At 42.5% G+C, this 23,772-nt stretch overlaps 1 protein-coding gene across 1 annotated transcript; it reads left to right on the forward strand.

Annotated features, from left to right (window-relative positions):
* Positions 1–974: 974 nt before the first annotated feature.
* Positions 975–22,626, forward strand: DNAAF4 (dynein axonemal assembly factor 4). Its single transcript, XM_060755827.2, has 9 exons — positions 975–1,206; positions 3,374–3,521; positions 6,822–6,955; positions 10,564–10,762; positions 15,079–15,224; positions 16,854–16,963; positions 17,089–17,242; positions 19,200–19,305; positions 22,354–22,626. Exons 1-9 carry the CDS (start codon positions 1,081–1,083, stop codon positions 22,452–22,454), a joined length of 1,224 nt encoding a protein of 407 aa, XP_060611810.2. The 5' UTR covers positions 975–1,080; the 3' UTR covers positions 22,455–22,626.
* The last annotated feature ends 1,146 nt before the right edge of the window (positions 22,627–23,772 follow it).

Genomic DNA, 23,772 nt, shown 5'->3' on the forward strand with positions numbered 1-23,772 from the left:
TCTCAAAGTCCTTGTGGGCTCATAGGCCGAGATGCGGTCAGACAGGTATTTTGGGCCGGAACCGTTTAGGGCTTTGTAGGCCAACACCAGCACCTTGAATTGGGCCCGGTAGCAGATCGGCAGCCAATGGAGCTGGAATAACAAGGGCGTTGTGTGCTCCCTGTGTCCCGCTCCTGTTAGTAACATGGCTGCCGCGCGCTGGACTAGCTGGAGCTTCCGGGCCGTCTTCAAGGGCAGCCCCATGTAGAGAGCGTTGCAGTAGTCAAGGCGGAATGTGACCAGAGCGTGTACCACCGTGGCCAAGTCAGACTTCCCGAGGTACGGGCGCAGCTGGCGCACGAGCCTAAGCTGTGCAAATGCTCCCCTGGTCACCGCTGACACCTGGGGATCCAGGCTCAACGATGAATCCAAACTTGGCACACAGTTCTCTCATGACCAACAGAAAATACTGGAAGGGTTTGGTGAACATTGACCTTGAGTTTGGGAGTTGTAGTTCACCTACATCCAGAGAGCAGATCCAGTGATGGATCTGGACACAAACAATGATGGATCTGGACCAAACTCCACACGAATACTCAATATGCCCAAATGTGAACACTGGTGGAGTTTGGGGAAAACAGAATCTTGACATTTGGGAGTTGTAGTTGCTGGGATTTATAGTTCACCTACAACCACAGAGCATTCTGAAGCCCACCAATGATAGAATTGGGCCAAACCTCCCACACAGAACCCCCATGTGGGCCATAGCAACACGTGGCAGGGGACGGCTAGAAATAATATGATAAAGTCTCTTCTGAAGGCATCTGGTTGAGAAGAAGCAGAAGCAACTGCAACGGGCAGGGTTAGAGGCCTCCCTGCCGAGTGGCAGGCTGGGAGTCGTAGTCTTTTTGGGGATCCTTGGCGCTTGTATTCAGAAGCACCAAACTCTGCAGAAAGACTACGACTCCCAGCCTGCCACGCGGCAGGGAGGCCTCTAACCCGGCGTGGCAAGCGCGCGCCGCCTCCTAGAAACCGTTGCCGAGCAACCGCTGGGCCCTTAGCAACGTGGCCGTTTAGAAGGCCTTCCTCGATTGAGAAGCCATGCCGGTTTGGGTGCGCGATTACAGCTGGGAGCAGACGGAGGAAGCGGTGTATTTGAGGGTCCAGGTGCGGAAGGAAGGCCGCCTCCGAGGCTCCGACGTCTTCTGCTCCGGACAGTGCCTGAAGGTCAGGGACAAGGCCAGGAAATACAGAATTGTACATAAATAATCATTAAAAATACAAATGAATCTTAAATCTTAATAATAAATATATAAATAATAGTAAATAGTAATAATAGTAAATTACTGATGTTATAAATAAGAATGAATAACAAATAATAGTAAAATGTAAATCATAACTATAACAACACATAATAAATATTTATTATTAATCGTTTATTATTAAGATTTAAGATTTATTTTTATTAATTATGATTTAGTATTTTTATTATTTGTTATTATAGTTATTCATTCTTATTTATATTTGTTTATAATTATTTTTATTAATTATTATTTACTATTTTTATAAATATAAATAAGAATGAATAACTATAATAACAAATAATAAAAATACTAAATCATAATTAATAAAAATAAATCTTAAATCTTAATAATAAATGATTAATAATAAATATAAATAATATTTATTATGTGTTATTATAGTTATGATTTACTATTTACTATTATTTGTTATTCATTATTATTTATAATAACAGTAATTTACTATTATTATTTATTATTCTTTACTATTATTTATATTATTAAGATTTAAGATTTATTATTATTAATTATTAAGTATTTTATTATTTGTTATTTGCTATTTACTATTATTATTTGTTATTAATTATTATTTATAATAACAGTAATTTACTATTATTATTTATTATTAATAAATAATAGTAAATAATAGTAAATAATAAGTTTGGTCGTGTCAGGAGCGACTTGAGAAACTGCAAGTCGCTTCTGGTGTGAGAGAATTGGCCGTCTGCAAGGACGTTGCCCAGGGGACATTGCCCGGATGATTTGATATTTTTATCATCCTTGTGGGAGGCTTCTCTGATGTCCCTGCATGAGGAGCTGGAGCTGATAGAGGGAGCTCATCTGCCTCTCCCGGGATTCGAATCTGCGACCTGTCAGTCTTCAGTCCTGCCGGCACAGGGGTTTAACCCACTGCGCCACTGGAGGCTCCATAATAATAAGTAATAATAATAGTAAATTACTGTTATTATAAATAATAATGAATAACAAATAATAATTAATAGTAAATAATAACTGTAATAACAAATAATAAAAATAGTAAATCATAATTAATAATGATAAATCTTAAATCTTAATAATAAATGATAAATGATAAATATAAATAATAGTAAATAAATAATAATAATAGTAAATTACTGTTATTATAAATAATAATGAATAACAAATAATAAAAAATAGTAAATAGTAAATCATAACTATAATAACAAATAATAAAAAATAGTAAATAATAATAATAAATCTTAATAAATGATAAATAATAAATATAAATAATAGTAAATAATAAATAAAAATAATAGTAAATTACTGTTATTATAAATAATAATGAATAACAAATAATAATTAATAGTAAATCATAACCATAACTATAACAACAAATAATAAAAATGCTAAATAATTAATAATAATAAATCTTAAATCTTAATAATAACTGGAACTAGTAAGTATAAATAATAGTAAATAAATAATAATAGTAAATTACTGTTATTATCAATAATAATGAATAACAAATAATAATAAATAGTAAATCATAACTATAATAACAAATAATAAAAATACTAAATAATAATTAATAATAATAAATCTTAAATCTGAATAAGAAATGATAAATAATAAATATAAATAATAGTAAATAATAATAAATAACAAAAATAATAGCAAATTACTGTTATTATCAATAATAATGAATAACAAGTAATAATAAATAGTAAATCATAAATCATAACTATAATAACAAATAATAAAAATAGTAAATAATAATTAACAATAATAAGTAAAATTAATTAATTAATTCAGATTCGCTGGAGCGCAGAGGCGGCAGGAGCCTTCTGATTGGCTCTGGCGCACTGCAGAAGCACTGTGATAGGTCCAGACGCGCGGGGGACGGCCAAGCTTCCTCCCAGCTGTTTGCGCACCAGCCAATCATCTTCGAGCCAGGCGGGAAGCGGGAGATTTGAAACTCACAACTCTGTATTTTCTATAAAAATGGCTCTAGGTGAGCTCTCCTCTGCCTCTATGGGGAGGAAGGTGGGATAGAAATAAAGTCAATAAATAGTATAATATAATGATGAGGATGATGATGATGGATGTCTCCCCAGGTGAGCTCCCCTCCGTTCCTCTTCGAGGTCCTTCTCTGGGCTCCCATCGATGATGTGCGAAGCACCGCCAGGGTGGAGGAGGGCTGCGTCTCCTTCACTCTCTACAAACAGGAGCCCTGCCTTTGGGAGTCCCTTTTCATGGAGGGAGGTGAGATCCTGAGCCTTTCATTTCATTTATGCATTTGGCCCTAAAGGGCGTTCCAGAGATAGGGGGCCACCACTGAGAAGGCCCTCTCTCTCGTCCCCACCAACCGCACTTGAGACGGTAATGGGACCGAGAGGAGGGCCTCCCCGGAAGATCTTACAGCTCGTGCCAGTTCATAGAAGGAGATGCGATTGCGGAGATAGGCGGGGCTCGAACCTTTTCGGGCTTTATAGGTCATGACCTGCACCTTGAATTTGGCTCAGCAACTTATCGGCAGCCAATAAAGCTGTTTTAATAGGGGTGTTGTATGATCCCTATAGTTCAGCTGCCCCCTGTTGCAGCAGTTCAAACTTCCAGGCCATCTTCAAGGGCAGCCCCACGTAGAGTGCATTGCAGTAGTCCAGTTTGGATGTAACCAAGGCGTGGACCACCCTGGTCAAGTCAGACTTCACGAGGTATGGTCGCAGCTGGCGTACATGTTTGAAAGGCCCTCCCGGCCACCGCTGACACCTAGAATCCTAGAATCCTTGAGTTGGATGAGACCTCCTGGGCCATCATCCAGTCCAACCCCATTCTGCCAAGAATCAGGAATATTGCATTCAAATCACCCCTGACAGATGGCCACCCAGCCTCTGTTTCAAAGCTTCCCAAGAAGGAGCCTCCACCACACTCCAGGGCAGAGAGTTCCACTGCTAAACAGCTCTCACAGTCAGCAAGTTCTTCCTCATGTTCAGATGGAATCTCTTCTCTTGGAGTTTGAAGCCATTCCTCCATTGCGTCCTAGTCTCCAGGGAAGCAGAAAACAAGCTTGCTCCCTCCTCCTCCCTGTGGCTTCCTCTCACATATTTATCCATGGCTATCATACCTCCTCTCAGCCTTCTCTTCTTCAGGCTAAACATGCCCAGCTCCTTAAGCCGCTCCTCATAGGGCTTGTTCTCCAGACCCTGGATCATTTGAGTCGCCCTCCTCTGGACACATTCCAGCTTGTCAATATCTCTCTTGAATTGTGGTGCCCAGAATTGGACACTATATTCCAGGTAACGTGGTCTAACCAAGGCGGAATAGAGCATGGGGAGCAGGACTTCCCTGGATTCTAGACACTATAGAGGCCAAAATCCCATTGGCTTTTTTTGCCGCCACATCACAAAGTGACAGCGTTGAGTCCAGGAGGACTCCCAAGCTACGGGCTTGCACCCTCAGGGGGAGTGTAATGCCATCAATCACAGATTGCCACCCAATACCCCGGTCGGCCCCGCGATTGACCAGGAGGACCTCTGTCTTGTCTGGATTAAGCTTCAACCTGTTAGCCCTCATCCAGTCCATCACAGCCGTCAGATACTGGTTCAGGGTCTGGGAGGCTTCCTTGGATTCGGTGGAAATGAGTAGTAGAGTTGGGTGTCATCTGCGTACAGATGGCACCCAACTCCAAAACTCCGGATAACCTCACCCAGCAGATATTGAGATGAATGAGGTCTAGAATGGAAGCTTGCGGGACCCCATAGGTCAAAGGCTATGGGTCCGAGCAGGTATCCCCCAGCTTCACCAACTGGGAACGACCCTCCAGGAAGGAGCGGAGCCACTGCAGTGCAATGCCCCAAGACCCATGGTCAATGGTATCGAACGCCGCTGAGATATCCAGGAGAACCAACAGGGACGCACTCCCCCTGTCCAGCTCTCTTCGGAGGTCATCCACCAAGGCGACCAAAGCCGTCTCAGTACCATGGCCAGGTCTAAAACCAGACTGTGATGGATCTAGATAGTCGGTGTCATCCAGGAATCCCTGGAGTTGGGAGGCAACCACCCGCTCTAGAACCTTGCCCAAGAAAGGGAGGTTAGAAATATTGATGCTATTTATTTGTTGTATTGTCGAAGGCATTCATGGCTGGAATCACTGGGTTGTTGAAGTTTTTTTCGGGCTATATGGCCGTGGTCTAGAGGCATTCCCTCCTGACGTTTCGCCTGCATCTATGGCAAGCATCCTCAGAGGTAGTGAGGTCTCTTGGAACTAGGAAAAAGGGTTTATATATCTGCGGAATGACCAGGGTGGGACAAAGCTGCGCCCGTACCTTGGGAAGTCTGACTTGGCCACGGTAGTACACGCTCTGGTCACATTCCGCCTTGACTACTGCAACGCTCTCTACGTGGGGCTGCCCTTGAAGACGGCCCGGAAGCTCCAGCTAGTCCAGCGCGCGGCAGCCATGTTACTAACAGGAGCGGGACGCAGGGAGCATACAACGCCCTTGTTGTACCAGCTCCACTGGCTGCCGATCTGCTACCGGGCCCAATTCAAGGTGCTGGTGTTGGCTTACAAAGCCCTAAACGGTTCTGGCCCAAAATACCTGTCTGACCGCATCTCGGCCTATGAACCCTCGAGGACTTTGAGATCGTCCGGGGAGGCCCTTCTCTCGATCCCGCCTGCCTCACAGGCATGCCTGGCGGGGACTAGGGATAGGGCCTTCTTGGTGGTGGCCCCCCGGCTGTGGAACACCCTCCCTGTGGACATCAGACTAGCGCCCTCCCTTATGACATTCCGCAAGAGACTAAAGACGTGGTTGTTTGAGAAGGCATTTGACTAAGTGCTACAACAATTGGCAATGATGATTGGAACAGAACATGGATAACGAGATTGGATTGTGATTCAATGATGAGACGTCGCGAATGATTTAGTGTAATAGTATTATTGATAGTGATGTTGTTTATTGTTGTGTGATATTGCTTATGTTGTAAATTGTACCTGGTTTTATATGTTGTACACCGCCGTGAGTCGCCCTAGGGCTGAGAACGGCGGTCTACAAGTGCAGTAAATAAATAAATAAATAAGGACTCTTGTCTGCTGGAGCTAGGTGTGAATGTTTCAACTGACCACCTTGATTAGGACATCTAATCACCTCTCAACAAAAGTTTGCTCCAGGCACTGTCAGACCATTATATGCGAATCAAGGTGGTCAGTTGAAACATTCACCCCTAGCTCCAGCAGACAAGAGTCCTTTGTCCCACCCTGGTCATTCCACAGATATATCAACCCTTTTTCCTAGTTCCAAGAGACCTCACTACCTCTGTGGATGCTTGCCATGGATGCAGGCGAAACATCAGGAGAGAATGCCTCTAGAACATGGCCATATAGCCCAAAAAAACCTACAACAACCTATTTATTTGTTGTTTAGATTTATTTTGTTTTTTACTTTGGCATTGAATGTATGCAACTTTTCTTCTGGAAACCGCCTTGAGTCGCCCAGGGGAGATAGGGCGGGTTATAAATAATAATTATTATAATTATTATGATTATTCCTTGCTCCTTCCCAGGGGACAAAGCGGAGCGGCAGAGGGTCCGGGAAGCAGCGGTGCGCAAGGCCCAGGAAGAGGCTGCGACCGAGGCCGAAGCCAAAGCGACACGGAAGAGGGAGCGGGGCCACTTCACCCTGGATGCCACGATGAAGGTGAGCCAAGCTCCAGTGTAGATGCACCCTCTTCTTCTTCTGTCACTGATCCCCTTCCATCCATCTCCACGCAGTCTCTGATCCCCCTTCGCAGAGACCTTTTGTCATTGGGCAGCTTATCTGAATATTACTCTATGGGACAACATTTGAGAAACGTCTTGTTCCTGGTTTGAAAGTGTCATTTTCTGTTTGATCGTGCGGTCCTGACTTTGAACGTTTTGGAAAATGCCATTCATAACCTTTTGGGGGAAAACGCCTTTTGGAGGTCATAATTTTTAGTAAAGCAGGACCTTTCAGAGAAGAGCCAAAAACCCTTTAATAATAATAATAATAATAATAATAATAATAATAATAATCTATATAAATAAAAATGTCATGTTTGTTTGTGGGATTAACAGATCTCAAAAACCACTGGACGAACTGACACCAGATTTGGACACAAGAACTTCTCAGGCCAATGAGTGACCATCACTCATAAAAACACTGAAAAACACAGCAGAAGGGACTTTAAAAGCCAAAAAAAACAAAAAATACAAAAAACAAAAAATACATGCACAAAACCATATATATATACACACACATACACACCACATACATATGCATATACACACACAAAACATACACAGAAAGGAGGAAGGAAGAAGGAAGGAAAGAAGGAGAGAAGGAAAGAAAGAAAGAAAGAAAGAAAGAAAGAAAGAAAGAAAGGTATAGATGGAAGGAAGGAAGGAGAGAAGAAGGGAAAGAAGGAAGGAAGGAGAGAAGGAAGGAAAAAACAAGGGTAGAGAAGGAAGGAAGGAGAGAAGGAGGGAGAGAAAGGGGGAAGGAGAGAAGGAAAGAAAGAAGGATAGAGAAAGAAGGAGGGAAGGAGAGAAGGAAGGAAAGAAAGAAAGAAGTGTAGAGAAGGAAGGAGGGAAGGCAAGAAGGAAGGAAAAAACAAGGGTAGAGAAGGAGGGAGAGAAAGAGGGAAGGAGAGAAGGAAAGAAAGAAGGATAGAGAAAGAAGGAGGGAAGGAGAGAAAGAAGGAAAAAGAAAGAAGGGTAGAGAAGGAAGGAGGGAAGGCGAGAAGGAAGGAAAAAACAAGGGTAGAGAAGGAGGGAGAGAAAGAGGGAAGGAGAGAAGGAAAGAAAGAAGGGTAGAGAAAGAAGGAGAGAAGGAAGGAAAGAAAGAAAGAAAGAAGGGTAGAGAAGGAAGGAGGGAAGGAAAGAAGGAAGGAAAAAAACAAGGGTAGAGAAGGAAGGAAGGAGAGAAGGAGGGAGAGAAAGAGGGAAGGAGAGAAGGAAAGAAAGAAGGGTAGAGAAAGGAGGGAAGGAGATAAAGAAGGAAAGAAAGGAGGGTAGAGAAGTAAGGAGAGAAGGAAGGAAAGAAAGAAGGGTAGAGAAGGAAGGAAGGAGATAAAGAAGGAAAAAAAGAAGGGTAGAGAAGGAAGGAAAGAGGGGGAGAAAGCGGGAAAGAGAGAAGGAAAGAAAGAAAGGTAGAGAAGGAGGGAAAGGAAAAGAGGGAAGGAAAGAAAGAGGAAGGAGAGAAAGAAAGGAGAGAAAGAAGGAGGGAAGGTTGGCCACAGCAACACGTGGTGGGTACAGCTAGTAGTAATAATATAATAATAATAATAATAATAATAATAATAATAATAATAAGCTTTATTTATATCCCTCGCCCTTTTCCCGAAGGGACTTGAGGCGGCTTACAGCAAAAACAACCAAATACATGATATAACAAATAAATGGTATAACACAGACAATAATCACATATCAATTAATAGTACAAAATAGCACAATATTGTAAACACAAATAAACAGTTTAAATACTATTTAGCCCTCTAAAAACTCTCTCTCTGTGTATGTGTGTGTGTGTGTGTATATATGCCGTGTACAAAAGCCAAGGGGGGCGCGGCAGTCACTTGAAGGGTAGCATCCGCATATGCTGCCAGGCTGTCTGTCTTCTTCATGAAGAAACTAAAATAAACCTTGTGTTTTGATCTTTTTTTGGGACTGTCTCCTTCCTTACGTGCTCCCGTGACATAGACCTAAGAAGACCCAATTTAGGGTCTCTAACAGTTTGATGTGTTCATTTTGTGTAACTTTTTCAAGCTTGTGATCCCATCAATTCTTTGTCACAGGCATATGGTATTTGTGGCACAAGTTGTTGTTGTTGTTGTTGTTGTTATGTGTTTCTGTGAGTCAGTTCATCACCAAAATATACATGGATGGTGATGATGACGATGATGACAACGATAGGCTGGTGAGGTGAGGGAGAGAGACTATTTCCTCTTTTAAAAAAACCTCTTTGCTGCCTTACACTGATTCAGTTTCTTCTTTTATATTGGCTGGGACTTTCTGTGTGCTGTTAAACCTTTGTACTTTATATCGCAGGCAATGAAACACTCTTGTGTATAACAAAGTAACACAGTTTATTTATAACTTCTGGCTCCAACGCTTGTGGTTACATTTGTGTTTTGTTGCAATCTTGAGGCTTACAGTCAGTATCATTAACTTTTCTGAATAAACTATCTGTTGGGGTTCAGCCTTTGTGGGAGCCTGACCCTCAGCCTCCATGTGAACCTGAACCTAATTCTTTGATTGTATTTCCTGATGCAACTGAACAGACTACTGAACATGTATTTTCCCCTGATGGTTTGGAAACTGTTGATTCTGAGGGCAGTGGCTGGGAAAGTGAAACTACACATCCTGATGAGAATGTTTCAGAATCAAGCGGTGATAATTCTCCAGAGGAGCTAACACCTGCCTTTTTTAATGACGATAGAAGAGTTTGGAAAAACAGGAGTGAATCACAGAGCCTGCGAAGGTCAAGTAGAAAAGGAAAAGGAGGCTTCCAAGCCTGGAGGCATGTCTTGAAACAGTTTCTTTAGTTTTAAGTGTCTCTCCCCAGGCTGTCTCGTTAGATCAAGCATCGTTTAGACTGAGGCATTACCTTGGCAGATTTCCCGGTTCCCATGGCCTGCATTCCCAGAGGCTTCTAGTTTCCAAGTACGGTTTAGTGCTAACAGGTTCCAGGTTTTTATAGTGTTACTTTTGGAATTTTGATCTAGTTCAGAGATATTCCTGACTGCTGAGTTTTACTGTGGCATTTTGACTTTGCATTTTCCTCTATTTTGTAACCATTTTTCATCAATAAAAAAGGATTATCAAGTGTGGTGGATTTAATCTCATGGTCTCGTTTCCTGATCTGGGTTGCAACACTATCAATGTTTCAAATTCACAAACATGTTACTTGCTTCACACACTCTTGGCTGAATTATATTCTGAACTAAGGCAACACTAGCCTTCTTTATGTTCCTTAAAACTCGAGCTCTATTTAACTAACTCTCTCTATATCAGAAGTCTTTAACACATCTTCATAACTGCTCTGCTCTCCCCAACTGTCATTTTGGCCTAGCAGCCTTTTCAGATCCTGGGCCTACACTAATCTGCATATGACCAATCGGCTTCACATATTCAAATGAATCCCATCTCTGCTGTTGCTACCCTGTCTGTACCTATTCTTCCCTATCTACCATATGTAAACATAGAGCTATACATCAAAACTTTAACATAGAGTAGCAATTTCACTACAGCTGGTAATAAATATATAATCCTTGTCTTTCCAAACAGCTGGAAGAAGCAGAGAGGAAAAGAATAGAAGATTGCAAAGAAGAGGAGCGAAGGAAAGCCAATGCGGAGATCGAGAGGTGGAAGAGGCAGAAGGAGAGGCCAAAGGAGGCAAAAGAAGAGCAGAAGGCGCATCATGAAAAGAGAAAGAATCCAGAGACAGGGAAATCCAACTCTTCCAATAGGAACAAAACAGACAGAGGTAGAAATGGCTTCTCACTCCATGACTGTAACCAAAATGGGCTTTCTCTTTTCCTTTTAAAAAAAAGCTTCCTATTAAGATATATATTTTGGTTATGAACTGACTAACAGAAAAACCAAGTAATAATGATAATAATAATAAAAATAATTGAGGGCAAAATAGACAAAGAAAAAACATGGCTGTGGCTCACAAATGGAACTCTGAAAAAGGAGACAAAGGAGGGCCTGATTCTGGCAGCCCAAGAACAAGCCATTCGAACCAAGGCCATCCGAGCCAGGATTGAAAAGTCGGCGACAGATCCCAAGTGTAGACTCTGCAAGGAAACAAATGAAACAATAGATCCCATCCTGAGCTGCTGCAAGAAGATTGCACAGACAGACTACAAGCAGAGGCACAACACAGTTGCTCAGATGATTCATTGGAACCTATGCCACAAAGACCATCTGCCTGCGACAAAGAACTGGTGGGACCTCAAGCCAGAGAAAGTTATGGAAAACGGACACGTCAAGCTACTCCAGGACTTCCAAATTCAGACTGACAATAGTTTTGGAGCACAAGACTCCTGACCTCACGATTGTAGGGAAAAACAAAGTATGGATTGTGGATGTTTCAATCCCAGGCGACAGCAGGATTGAAGAGAAATAACTGGAAAAGCTGACATGATATGAGGATTTAAAGATCAAACTGCAAAGTCTCTGGCACAAGCCAGTCAAGGGGGTCCCAGTGTTGATTGGCACACTGGTGCAGTGCCTCAAGACCTTGGCCTGCACTTAAAAACAATTGGCACTGACAAGATTGCCACCTGCCAGGTGCAAAAGGCCACCCTACTGGGATCTGCACGCATTATTCGCTGACACATCACGGAGTCCTAGACACTTGGGAAGTGTCCGACGTGTGATCCAATACAACAGCCAGCAGAGTGATCTTGTTTGCTGTGGACACATCTTGTTGTGTTTCAAGTAATAATAATAATAATAATAATAATAATAATAATAATAGTAATAATGATGATGATGATTGGCACACTGGGTGCAGTGCCTAAAGACCTTGGCCTGCACTTGAAAACAATTGGCGCTGACAAAATTGCCAGCTGCAAAAGGCCACCCTGCTCGGATCTGCACGCATTATTTGCCCATACATCACATGGTCCTAGACACTTGGGACGTGTCCGACGTGTGATCCAATACAACAGCCAGCAGAGTGATCTTGTTTGCTGTGGACTCATCTTGTTGTGTTTCAAATAATAATAATAATAATAATAATATAATAATAATAATAATAATAGTAATGATGATAATGATTATAATTGGCACACTGGGTGCAGTGCCTAATGACCTTGGCCTGCACTTAAAAACAATTGCGCTGACAAAATTGCCACCTGTCAGTTGCAAAAGGTTACCTGCTCGGATCTGCACGCATTATTTGCCCATACATCACATGGTCCTAGACACTTGGGACGTGTCCGACGTGTGATCCAATACAACAGCCAGCAGAGTGATCTTGTTTGCTGTGGACTCATCTTGTTGTGTTTCAAATAATAATAATAATAATAATAATAATAATAATAATAATAATATAATAATAATAATAATAGTAATGATGATAATGATTATAATTGGCACACTGGGTGCAGTGCCTAATGACCTTGGCCTGCACTTAAAAACAATTGCGCTGACAAAATTGCCACCTGTCAGTTGCAAAAGGTTACCTGCTCGGATCTGCACGCATTATTTGCCCATACATCACATGGTCCTAGACACTTGGGACGTGTCCGACGTGTGATCCAATACAACAGCCAGCAGAGTGATCTTGTTTGCTGTGGACTCATCTTGTTGTGTTTCAAATAATAATAATAATAATAATAATATAATAATAATAATAATAATAGTAATGATGATAATGATTATAATTGGCACACTGGGTGCAGTGCCTAATGACCTTGGCCTGCACTTAAAAACAATTGCGCTGACAAAATTGCCACCTGTCAGTTGCAAAAGGTTACCTGCTCGGATCTGCACGCATTATTTGCCCATACATCACATGGTCCTAGACACTTGGGACGTGTCCGACGTGTGATCCAATACAACAGCCAGCAGAGTGATCTTGTTTGCTGTGGACTCATCTTGTTGTGTTTCAAATAATAATAATAATAATAATAATAATAATAATAATAATAATAATATAATAATAATAATAATAGTAATGATGATAATGATTATAATTGGCACACTGGGTGCAGTGCCTAATGACCTTGGCCTGCACTTAAAAACAATTGCGCTGACAAAATTGCCACCTGTCAGTTGCAAAAGGTTACCTGCTCGGATCTGCACGCATTATTTGCCCATACATCACATGGTCCTAGACACTTGGGACGTGTCCGACGTGTGATCCAATACAACAGCCAGCAGAGTGATCTTGTTTGCTGTGGACTCATCTTGTTGTGTTTCAAATAATAATAATAATAATAATAATATAATAATAATAATAATAATAGTAATGATGATAATGATTATAATTGGCACACTGGGTGCAGTGCCTAATGACCTTGGCCTGCACTTAAAAACAATTGCGCTGACAAAATTGCCACCTGTCAGTTGCAAAAGGTTACCTGCTCGGATCTGCACGCATTATTTGCCCATACATCACATGGTCCTAGACACTTGGGACGTGTCCGACGTGTGATCCAATACAACAGCCAGCAGAGTGATCTTGTTTGCTGTGGACTCATCTTGTTGTGTTTCAAATAATAATAATAATAATAATAATATAATAATAATAATAATAATAGTAATGATGATAATGATTATAATTGGCACACTGGGTGCAGTGCCTAATGACCTTGGCCTGCACTTAAAAACAATTGCGCTGACAAAATTGCCACCTGTCAGTTGCAAAAGGTTACCTGCTCGGATCTGCACGCATTATTTGCCCATACATCACATGGTCCTAGACACTTGGGACGTGTCCGACGTGTGATCCAATACAACAGCCAGCAGAGTGATCTTGTTTGCTGTGGACTCATCTTGTTGTGTTTCAAATAATAATAATAATAATAATAATAATAATAATAATAATAATAATATAATAATAATAATAATAGTAATGATGATAATGATTATAATTGGCACACTGGGTGCAGTGCCTAATGACCTTGGCCTGCACTTAAAAACAATTGCGCTGACAAAATTGCCACCTGTCAGTTGCAAAAGGTTACCTGCTCGGATCTGCACGCATTATTTGCCCATACATCACATGGTCCTAGACACTTGGGACGTGTCCGACGTGTGATCCAATACAACAGCCAGCAGAGTGATCTTGTTTGCTGTGGACTCATCTTGTTGTGTTTCAAATAATAATAATAATAATAATATAATAATAATAATAATAGTAATGATGATAATGATTATAATTGGCACACTGGGTGCAGTGCCTAATGACCTTGGCCTGCACTTAAAAACAATTGCGCTGACAAAATTGCCACCTGTCAGTTGCAAAAGGTTACCTGCTCGGATCTGCACGCATTATTTGCCCATACATCACATGGTCCTAGACACTTGGGACGTGTCCGACGTGTGATCCAATACAACAGCCAGCAGAGTGATCTTGTTTGCTGTGGACTCATCTTGTTGTGTTTCAAATAATAATAATAATAATAATAATATAATAATAATAATAATAATAGTAATGATGATAATGATTATAATTGGCACACTGGGTGCAGTGCCTAATGACCTTGGCCTGCACTTAAAAACAATTGCGCTGACAAAATTGCCACCTGTCAGTTGCAAAAGGTTACCTGCTCGGATCTGCACGCATTATTTGCCCATACATCACATGGTCCTAGACACTTGGGACGTGTCCGACGTGTGATCCAATACAACAGCCAGCAGAGTGATCTTGTTTGCTGTGGACTCATCTTGTTGTGTTTCAAATAATAATAATAATAATAATAATAATAATAATAATAATAATAATATAATAATAATAATAATAGTAATGATGATAATGATTATAATTGGCACACTGGGTGCAGTGCCTAATGACCTTGGCCTGCACTTAAAAACAATTGCGCTGACAAAATTGCCACCTGTCAGTTGCAAAAGGTTACCTGCTCGGATCTGCACGCATTATTTGCCCATACATCACATGGTCCTAGACACTTGGGACGTGTCCGACGTGTGATCCAATACAACAGCCAGCAGAGTGATCTTGTTTGCTGTGGACTCATCTTGTTGTGTTTCCAATAATCATAATCATAATCATAATACTTACCCGCCTCTCCTCATGGCTCTCTTTTCCACCTCTTTTCCCCGCAGGAAGGAACTCAGTAAACATGTTTTTGGACAAGCTAAAGGCAGAGGACCTGCCTGCCCCGCGTCCAGCCGGGAGCATTGAGGTCGCCTTCACCCCTCGGGCCTTCCCCACAGCCAGCAGGGAGTCCCGGGCCCCCGAAGAGGAGGAGGTCAGCAGGCAGGGGACAGGGCGATTCCAGGGATGCATGTAGGACAAGCACAATCAAAGCAACCCCACAGGTGGCCATCCGGCTTCAACAATAATAATAATTGTAGGTTTTACCGGGCTATATGGCCATGATCTAGAAGCATTCTCTCCTGACGTTTCGCCTGCATCTATGGCAAGCATCCTCAGAGGTAGTGAGGTCTATTGGAACTAGGAAAATTGGGTTTATATATCTGTGGAATGACCAGGGTGGGACAAAGGACTCTTGTCTGCTGAAGCGAGGTGTGAATGTTTCAACTGATCACCTTGATTAGCATTTGATGGCCTGGCAGTGCCTGGGGCAATCTTTTGTTGAGAGGTGATTAGATGTCCTTCTTTGTTTCCTCTCTGTTGTTGTGCTGTTGTAATTTTAGAGTTTTTTTTAATACTGGTAGCCAGATTGTGTTCATTTTCATGGTTTCCTCCTTTCTGTTGAAATTGCCCACATGCTTCTTGTGTATTTCAATGGCTTCTCTGTGTAGCCTGACATGATGGTTGTGAGAGTGGTCCAGCATTTCTGTGTTCTCAAATCAAATGCTGTGTCCAGGTTGGTTCATCAGGTGCTCTGCTATGGCTGACTTCTCTGGTTGAAGGAGTCTGCAGAGCCTGAGTCTAGACCATAGCCATATAGCCTGAAAAAAACCTACAACCACCCAGTGATTCTGGCCATGAAAGCCTTCGACAATACGATAATAATAATAATGATGATGATAATAATAATAATCGAGTTGGAAGAGACCACATGGCCCGTCTATTCCAACACCCTTCTGCCTTCATGCAGGAAAAGCACAATCAAAGCATCCCTGGCAGATGGCCATCCAGTTTCAATAATAATAATAATAATAATTATTATTATTATTAATTAATTAATTAACTTCATCTATTCCAACCCCTTTTGCCATGCAGGAAAAGTATGATCAAAACAACCCGGACAGATGGCCATCCAGCCATAATAATAATAATAATAATTTTTTCTCGTGTCAGGAGTGACTCCTAGTGTGAGAGAATTGGCCGTTTGCAAGGACGTTGCCCAGGGGACGCCTGGATGATTTGATGTTTTTATCATCCTTTTGGGAGGCTTCTCTCATGTCCCCGCATGAAGAGCTGGAGCTGATAGAGGGAGCTCATCTGCCTCTCCCCGGATTCGAACCTGCGACCTGTCGGTCTTCAGTCCTGCTGGCACAGGGGTTCAACCCACTGCGTCACTGGGGGCTCCTAATAATAATAATAATAATAATAATAATAATAATAATAATAATAGAGTAGGAAGAGACTGCATCGGCCATGTACTCCAACCCCCTTTTGCCATGCAAGAAAAAGCGCAATCAAAGCATCCCCGACAGAGTGCCTTCCAGCCTGTCATAGAATCATAGATTTGGAAGGGATCCTCAAAGGCCATCCAGTCCAACCCCCTTCTGCCAGGAAGGACAACATCAAAGTCCTCCCAGCAGATGGCCACCCAGCCTGTCATCGAGCCATAGACTCCTATAGTAGGGCCATCTATTCCAGCCACCTTTTACCATGCAAGAAAAAGCACAATCAAATGACCGAAATGACCATTGCATCTCCCTCTCGTTTGTTCATTTATTTCCAGTGGCTGCGCAAACAAGCAGAGGCCCGCCGCATGATTGACGCCGCCGCTGCAGAGATTGAGGATTTACGAGAAGAGGAGAAGGACCCCGACTGGCTGAAAGACAAGGGAAAGTGAGTTCCTACGTCTCAGGTGGGAATGGCCTTGCTTTGGTTCGGAGGCAATAATAACTATGGGCCGCTCTATGTGCTTTGGCTGGCGGCCGAGCCTTCTGTTTACGCAGCTTTTCTGTGTTTAGCAAAATGTTTGCAACAGGAAACTACCTGGCGGCGGTCAATGCCTACAACCTGGCGATTCGCATCAACAGCCGGATCCCGGCCTTGTACCTGAACAGAGCTGCCTGCCACCTGAGGCTGAGGAACCTGCACAAGGCCATCGAAGACGCCTCCAAGGTACGGGCTATTGATGTCTTCTCTAACAGATATTTTAAAGCAGGCGTGGGCCAACTTCAGCCCTCTCTCCAGGGCTGAGAGCCGTTCAGCAGTGGAACTCTCTGCCCCAGAGTGTGGTGGAGGCTCCTTCTTTGGAAGCTTTGAAACAGAGGCTGGTTGGCCATCTGTCAGGGGTGATTTGAAAGCAATATTCCTGCTTCTTGGCAGAATGGGGTTGGACTGGATGGCCCACAAGGTCTCTTCCCACTCTAGGATTCTATGATTCTATGATTCTATGATTTTGGACTTCAATTCCCACAATTCCTAACAGCCAGTAAGCTGTTAGGAATTGTGTGAATTGAAGTCCAAAATATCTGGAGGGAGGGGCGAAGTTTGTTTGTTCGTTTGTTTATATCCTGCTTTATCTCTCAATTAAAAACATTACAACTTAAAATACACAAATATACAATAATAAAATAGTATATCATTATATATTATTATATATATAATGTAGCTTCAAACTACAAGAGAGGAGATTCCATCTGAACATGGGGAAGAACTTCCTGACTGTGAGAGCCGTTCAGCAGTGGAACTCTCTGCCACGGAGTGTGGTAGAGGCTCCTTCTTTGGAAGCTTTGAAACAGAGGCTGGATGGCCATCTGTCAGGGGTGATTTGAATGCAATATTCCTGCTTCTTGGCAGAATGGGGTTGGACTGGATGGCCCATGAGGTCTCTTCCCACTCTAGGATTCTGTGCTTTTATTCTATGATTCTAAGAACTTCCTGACTGTGAGAGCCGTTCAGCAGTGGAACTCTCTGCCCCGGAGTGTGGTGGAGGCTCCTTCTTTGGAAGCTTTTAAACAGAGGCTGGATGGCCATCTGTCGGGGGTGCTTTGAATGCAATATTCCTGCTTCTTGGCAGAGTGGGATTGGACTGGATGGCCCACGAGGTCTCTTCCAACTCTAGGATTCTATATTATCAGTAGTACCATATTTAATATATTCGTATTATTATATTACAATCTATATCTATAAAAATGCTCTGTGCGTCATGAGTACCTTAAAAACAAAAGAACCAATGAACGAAATCACACCAAATTTGGCAACAAAACGTCTCACAACACAAGGAGTGACTATCACTCAAAAAATTACGATTTTGTATTTGGGAGTTGTAGTTGCTGGGATTTATAGTTCACCTACAATCAAAGAGCATTCTGAACTCCATCAACGATGGAATTGAACCAAACTTGGCACACAGAACTCCCATGAACAACAGAAAATACTGGGAGGGTTTGGTGGGCATTGACCTTGAGTTTGGGAGTTGTAGTTCACTTACATCCAGAGAGCATGATGGACTGAAACAATTATGAATATGGACCAAACTTGGCTCAATATGCCCAAATGTGAACATGGTGGAGTTTGCGGAAAATAGACCTTGTAGTTGCTGGGATTCACAGTTCACCTACAATCAAAGAGTATTCTGAACTCCACCAACAATAGAATTGGGCCAAACTTGGCACACAGAACCCCCATGACCAACAGAAAATACTGTGTTTTCTGATGTCTTTGGTAACCCCTTTGAACCCCCTTGCGACCCTTCCAGGGGTCGCGACCCCCAGGTTGAGAAACGCTGCCCTATCGCCTCCTTGTTTTTCCTTTTTCTACTGACATAAGAAAATAAACCCTTTTGTTGTTTTTAATGTCCCTGGCAAGCCTGGGCTTGTTTTATGCTTTAGCCTTGTGGACCTTTTCCCTAAGAAACTTGCAGTTTCTTAAGTCACTCCTGACACGACAAAAACATTATATATATTAGCATTATTGCATTACAATGTTATAATTTCTATATATTATTATATTGTATATATTGAGGGGCTCCCAAGTGATGTTGAAGTTGGCCCATGCCTGTTCTAAAGCCTTGAGGCACAAGAACAAGCAGGAAATTATTATTATTATTATTATTATTATTATTATTCCCAAGGCTTTGGATTTATTGACTCCTCCCGTCCCTGACAACGCAAAGGCCAGGGCAAAGGCTCATGTCCGGCGTGGGACGGCCTTCTGCGAACTGGAATTGTATGCTGAAGGTAAGGGGAATGTTACATTTCTCTTATGATTTTTTAAAAAATTATTTATTTATTTCCATCCTGCTTTTCTCCAGCGTCGGGACTCAAAGCGGCGAAAAACATACACAAAAGGAAAGACATTGTGTATTATTTATTTATTTCAAGCATTTGTACTCCGTCCTTCTCACCCCCGAGGGGGAACTCAGGGTGGCTTTACAATAGGCAATCGTTAGATGCCGAACATCAAATTAACAATCATAATTAAACAACAGTTAAAACAGTTATAAACAAGGGACACGTCTTTACCCGGCCATGAAAGCCTTCGACAATACATATTTCTTTTGTTTTCCATGCTTTCGCTAGCGTCATCCTTGCGGCTGCTATTAGATAAAAAAAGTATCTTATCCTTATCCTGTGTAGTTTTATCTTTTTTTTTGATCCATATAACAATTACAGTCCCCTCCAAATATTACATTTTGTTGGTGATAGTTCTCTATTTGATCTAGCACGTCTTCATAAAATTCTTGCTGTTTTACATTTGGTGCGTATACATTTACTAATACCTATTTATCGGAAGTTACGTACGGAAGTTTGAGACTGCTCAAACTTCCGTACAGTGGCCCTTATTTCTCATCATGCCAGGAAGGTAATGCTCAAGATCCTGCAAGGAAGACTCCAGCCAGACATGGAGCGAGAGTTGCCAGATGTTCAAGCTGGGTTTAGAAAAGGCAGAGGAACCAGAGACCAGATTGCCAATATCCGGATGCTGGAGAATGGAGAAAGGCAGGGAGTTCCAGAAAAACATCTATTTCTGCTTCATTGACTATTGGAAAGCCTTTGACTGTGTGGATCATAACAAATTGTGGCAAGTCCTTGGTGGGATGGGCATCCCAAGCCACCTTGTCTCTCTCCTGAGGAATCTATACGAGAACCAGGGAGCAACAGTCAGAACTGACCACGGAACAACAGACTGGTTCAAGATTGGGAAAGGCGTCTGGCAAGGCTGCATACTCTCACCCAACCTCTTTAGCGTGTATGCAGAACACATCATGCGAAGACATGCGGGGCTGGATGAGTGCAAAGCTGGGGTGAAAATGGCTGGAAGAAACATTAACAACCTCAGATATGCAGATGACACCACTCTGGTGGCCGAAAGCGAGGAGGAGCTGAGGAGCCTTCTAATCAAGGTGAAAGAAGAAAGCGCAAAAGCCGGGTTGCAGCTAAACGTCAAAAAAACCAAGATGATGGCCACAAGAATGATTGACAACTGGGAAATAGAGGGAGAAAATGTGGAGGCCGTGACAGACTTTGTATTTCTAGGTGCAAAGATTAATGCAGATGCAGACTGTGGCCAGGAAATCAGAAGACGCTTCCTTCTTGGGAGGAGAGCAATGTCCAATCTCGATAAAATAGTAAAGAGTAGAGACATCAGACTGGCAACCAAGATCCATTGCCTAGTCCAAGCCATGGTCTTCCCTGTAGTCACCTACGGAGGTGAGAGCTGGACCTGAGGGAAGGCTGAGCGAAGGAAGATCGAGGCTTTTGAGCTGTAGTGTTGGAGGAAAGTTCTGAGAGTGCCTTGGACTGCGAGAAGATCCAACCAGTCCATCCTCCAGGAAATAAAGCCTGGATGCTCATTGGAGGGAAGGAGACGAGAGACAAAGTTGAAGAACTTTGGCTACATCATGAGGAGACAGCAAAGCCTAGAGAAGACAATTATGCTGGGGAAAGTAGAAGGTAAAAGGAAGAGGGGCCGACCAAGGGCAAGGTGGATGGATGGCATCCTTGAAGTGACTGGACTGACCTTGAAGGAGCTGGGGGTGGTGACGGCCGACAGGGAGCTCTGGCGTGGGCTGGTCCGTGAGGTCACGAAGAGTCGGAGGCGACTGAACGAATGAACAACAAATTTATCCTCCCCTATTTCACCATACATTATTATATATCAACCTTCCTCATCTTTCAATACCTTGTTTATGACAAAATTACATTTCTTTGCAATTATTATAGCTACACCTCTTGATTTTGATGACCCAAAGGATTTTTCATAGCTCCTTATCCAACTTGATTTTAATTCATTCAAACCCGGTTTATTCTGGTGTGTTTCCTGTAAGAAGATAACATCCGTTGTGTCCTTCTTCAGTAGGGCTTCAATCCGCCTTGTCTTAGTTACCTTTCCTAGACCTATAGTGTTAAGTGTTGAAATTCTTAATTTATTGGACATCATTTCCACTTCCATTTCAAAACTTTTTTGTGGCTTGATCCATTGTGAACACTAGTCCCTTGTAAAACTATTGCAAAATGTGCTGCAGGATGTCCCTCTTGCAAAGACAAACATTTCCCATATTTTTGTGATCGAACCAATTAGGAATTGACATTTATAACGCAGGAACAAAATAATAGTGTTACAAAGTGTTATTGTTAGTGTTTCGTAGTGTTGTTGTTAGTGTTACATACTGTTGTTGTTGTTCTTAGTCTTATTCTGTGGTGTTATCATGCCAAATCTTCCTACAGTGTGTAACCACCACCTAGGGCAGTGATGGGCAACTTTTTGAGCTTGGTGTGTCAAAATTTGCCAAAAACCTGAGCATAACTTGGGTGGGGTGTCAACTTTGAGAAAAAAAAACACACATATTTTTGCAATATTTATAGTTTAAATAAGAAAAATGTCTATTCCATGCTGAGTTATGGAGTGAACAATGCTCAAAGGTGCATATGTTAAATGTGTAGAGCCTTTTACAAATTTAAGGATGGAATTAGATTGGCTCTTGTAAGGTGTACTTCTCTGTATGCGGCCGCATGTGGCCACGTGTCATCAAAAATAGCCATGTGTGTCAGTGCTGAAACACGTGTCATAGGTTCACCATCACGGACCTTTCCCCTCCTTTTATTATTGTGCCAAGAAGAGTGTAGCCATTTCTGGTCTTCCTTTAGGATTCCCGCTTGGAAAATCAGTAGCATTGGGCACATTGTACAAAGTAAAGATGCTTAGAAGTCAATGCCCATTCTGCTTTCACAATAAAGTAGAATGTGCCGTATCATTACAATAGGTGTGTGCTGCCTTTCCCCTAGGCCTCCAAGATTATATTGCTGCACTCAAAATCGAACCTTCCAATAAAAATCTGGAAGAAGATGCTGAAAGGATTCGACACATAATTCAAGGGCAGGAGTGATTCTGGGGAAGAGCCATGCTGACTTAGGGCCCTTCGCCCCGTTATCAGTGGTCCCTCTGGCACTCCGGAGGAGAGGAAGAGCTGTGCCTGAGTTCCAGAAAGCTTTCTCTGTAGAAAATAATTCCATTTTTTTAAATGTAATACTTTTTCTCAATAAACAAAGTAAAGGAAATTCTCAGGAAGAGCTTGCATTTGTTTAAAAACTCTCAGCGGTATTGCATCTCTTCAATTGGACATCTCTGTCGGTCTGTCTCTCTGTATCTATTTATCTGTCTCCCTACAAAAGCTACAAAACAGGAGCTTCTTTGTTGAGTTCCAGGGCCAGAGAAGTAGATGGCGGAGACAGAAGAACGGCCTGCCTCAGGGGAGCGTGCTTGCTCCATCCATGTCCAACATCTACACAAATGACCAGCCACTACCAGAAGGGACAGAGATCATCTATGCTGATGATCGTGCCATCACTGCTCAAGCAGGAAGCTTCGAGATGGTAGAACAGAAGCATTCCGAAGCTCTAGGTGCTCTTGCTGCCTATTACAGGGAAAACCAACTGATTCCTAATCATATATCATATATATATAATCTCACAAAGGACGACCACCTCACCCGCCTCATAGGAAACCTGCTACAAAACAGGAGCTTTTTTGTTGAGTTCCAGGGCCAGAGAAGCAGATGGCGGAAACAGAAGAACGGCCTGCCTCAGGGGAGCGTGCTTGCTCCATCCATGTCCAACATCTACACAAATGACCAGCCACTGCCAGAAGGGACAGAGAGCTTCATCTATGCTGATGATCGTGCCATCACCGCTCAAGCAGGGAGCTTTGAGACGGTGTAACAGAAGCTCTCCGAAGCTCTAGGTGCTCTTACTGCCTATTACAGGGAAAGGCAGCTGATCCCCAACCCATCTAAAACACAGACATGTGCCTTTCATCTCAAGAACAGACAAGCATCCCGAGCTCTGAGGATGATTACCTGGGAAGGAATCTCACGGGAGCATTGCAGCACACCCGAATCCCTGGGAGGAGTCACTCTGGACCGTGCTCTGACCTACAAGAAGCACTGCCTGAACATCAAGCAAAAAGTGGGTGCTAGAAACAATATCATACAAAAGCTGACTGGCACAACCTGGAGATCGCAATCAGACACAGTGAAGACATCTGACCTTGCACTATGCAGCTTATGATACTGTGAACCACTGCCTCCTCCTGAGAAAAATGTCTAATCTCACAAAGGAAGACCACCTCACCCGCCTCATAGGAAAACTGCTACAAAACAGGAGCTTTTTTGTTGAGTTCCAGGGCCAGAGAAGCAGATGGCGGAA

The sequence above is a fragment of the Anolis sagrei genome, chromosome 9 (assembly GCF_037176765.1).
Source record: "Anolis sagrei isolate rAnoSag1 chromosome 9, rAnoSag1.mat, whole genome shotgun sequence".
Classification (NCBI taxonomy): Eukaryota; Metazoa; Chordata; class Lepidosauria; order Squamata; family Dactyloidae; genus Anolis; species Anolis sagrei.

Excerpts from the sequence above, each read along its gene's own strand:
- DNAAF4 (XM_060755827.2), top strand. The coding sequence starts at position 1,081 with ATGCCGGTTTGGGTGCGCGATTACAGCTGGGAGCAGACGGAGGAAGCG. Across the intron at positions 6,956-10,563 it reads CCCTGGATGCCACGATGAAG|CTGGAAGAAGCAGAGAGGAA; the intron begins GTGAGCCAAGCT and ends CTTTCCAAACAG. Across the intron at positions 16,964-17,088 it reads TGGCTGAAAGACAAGGGAAA|CAAAATGTTTGCAACAGGAA; the intron begins GTGAGTTCCTAC and ends TTCTGTGTTTAG.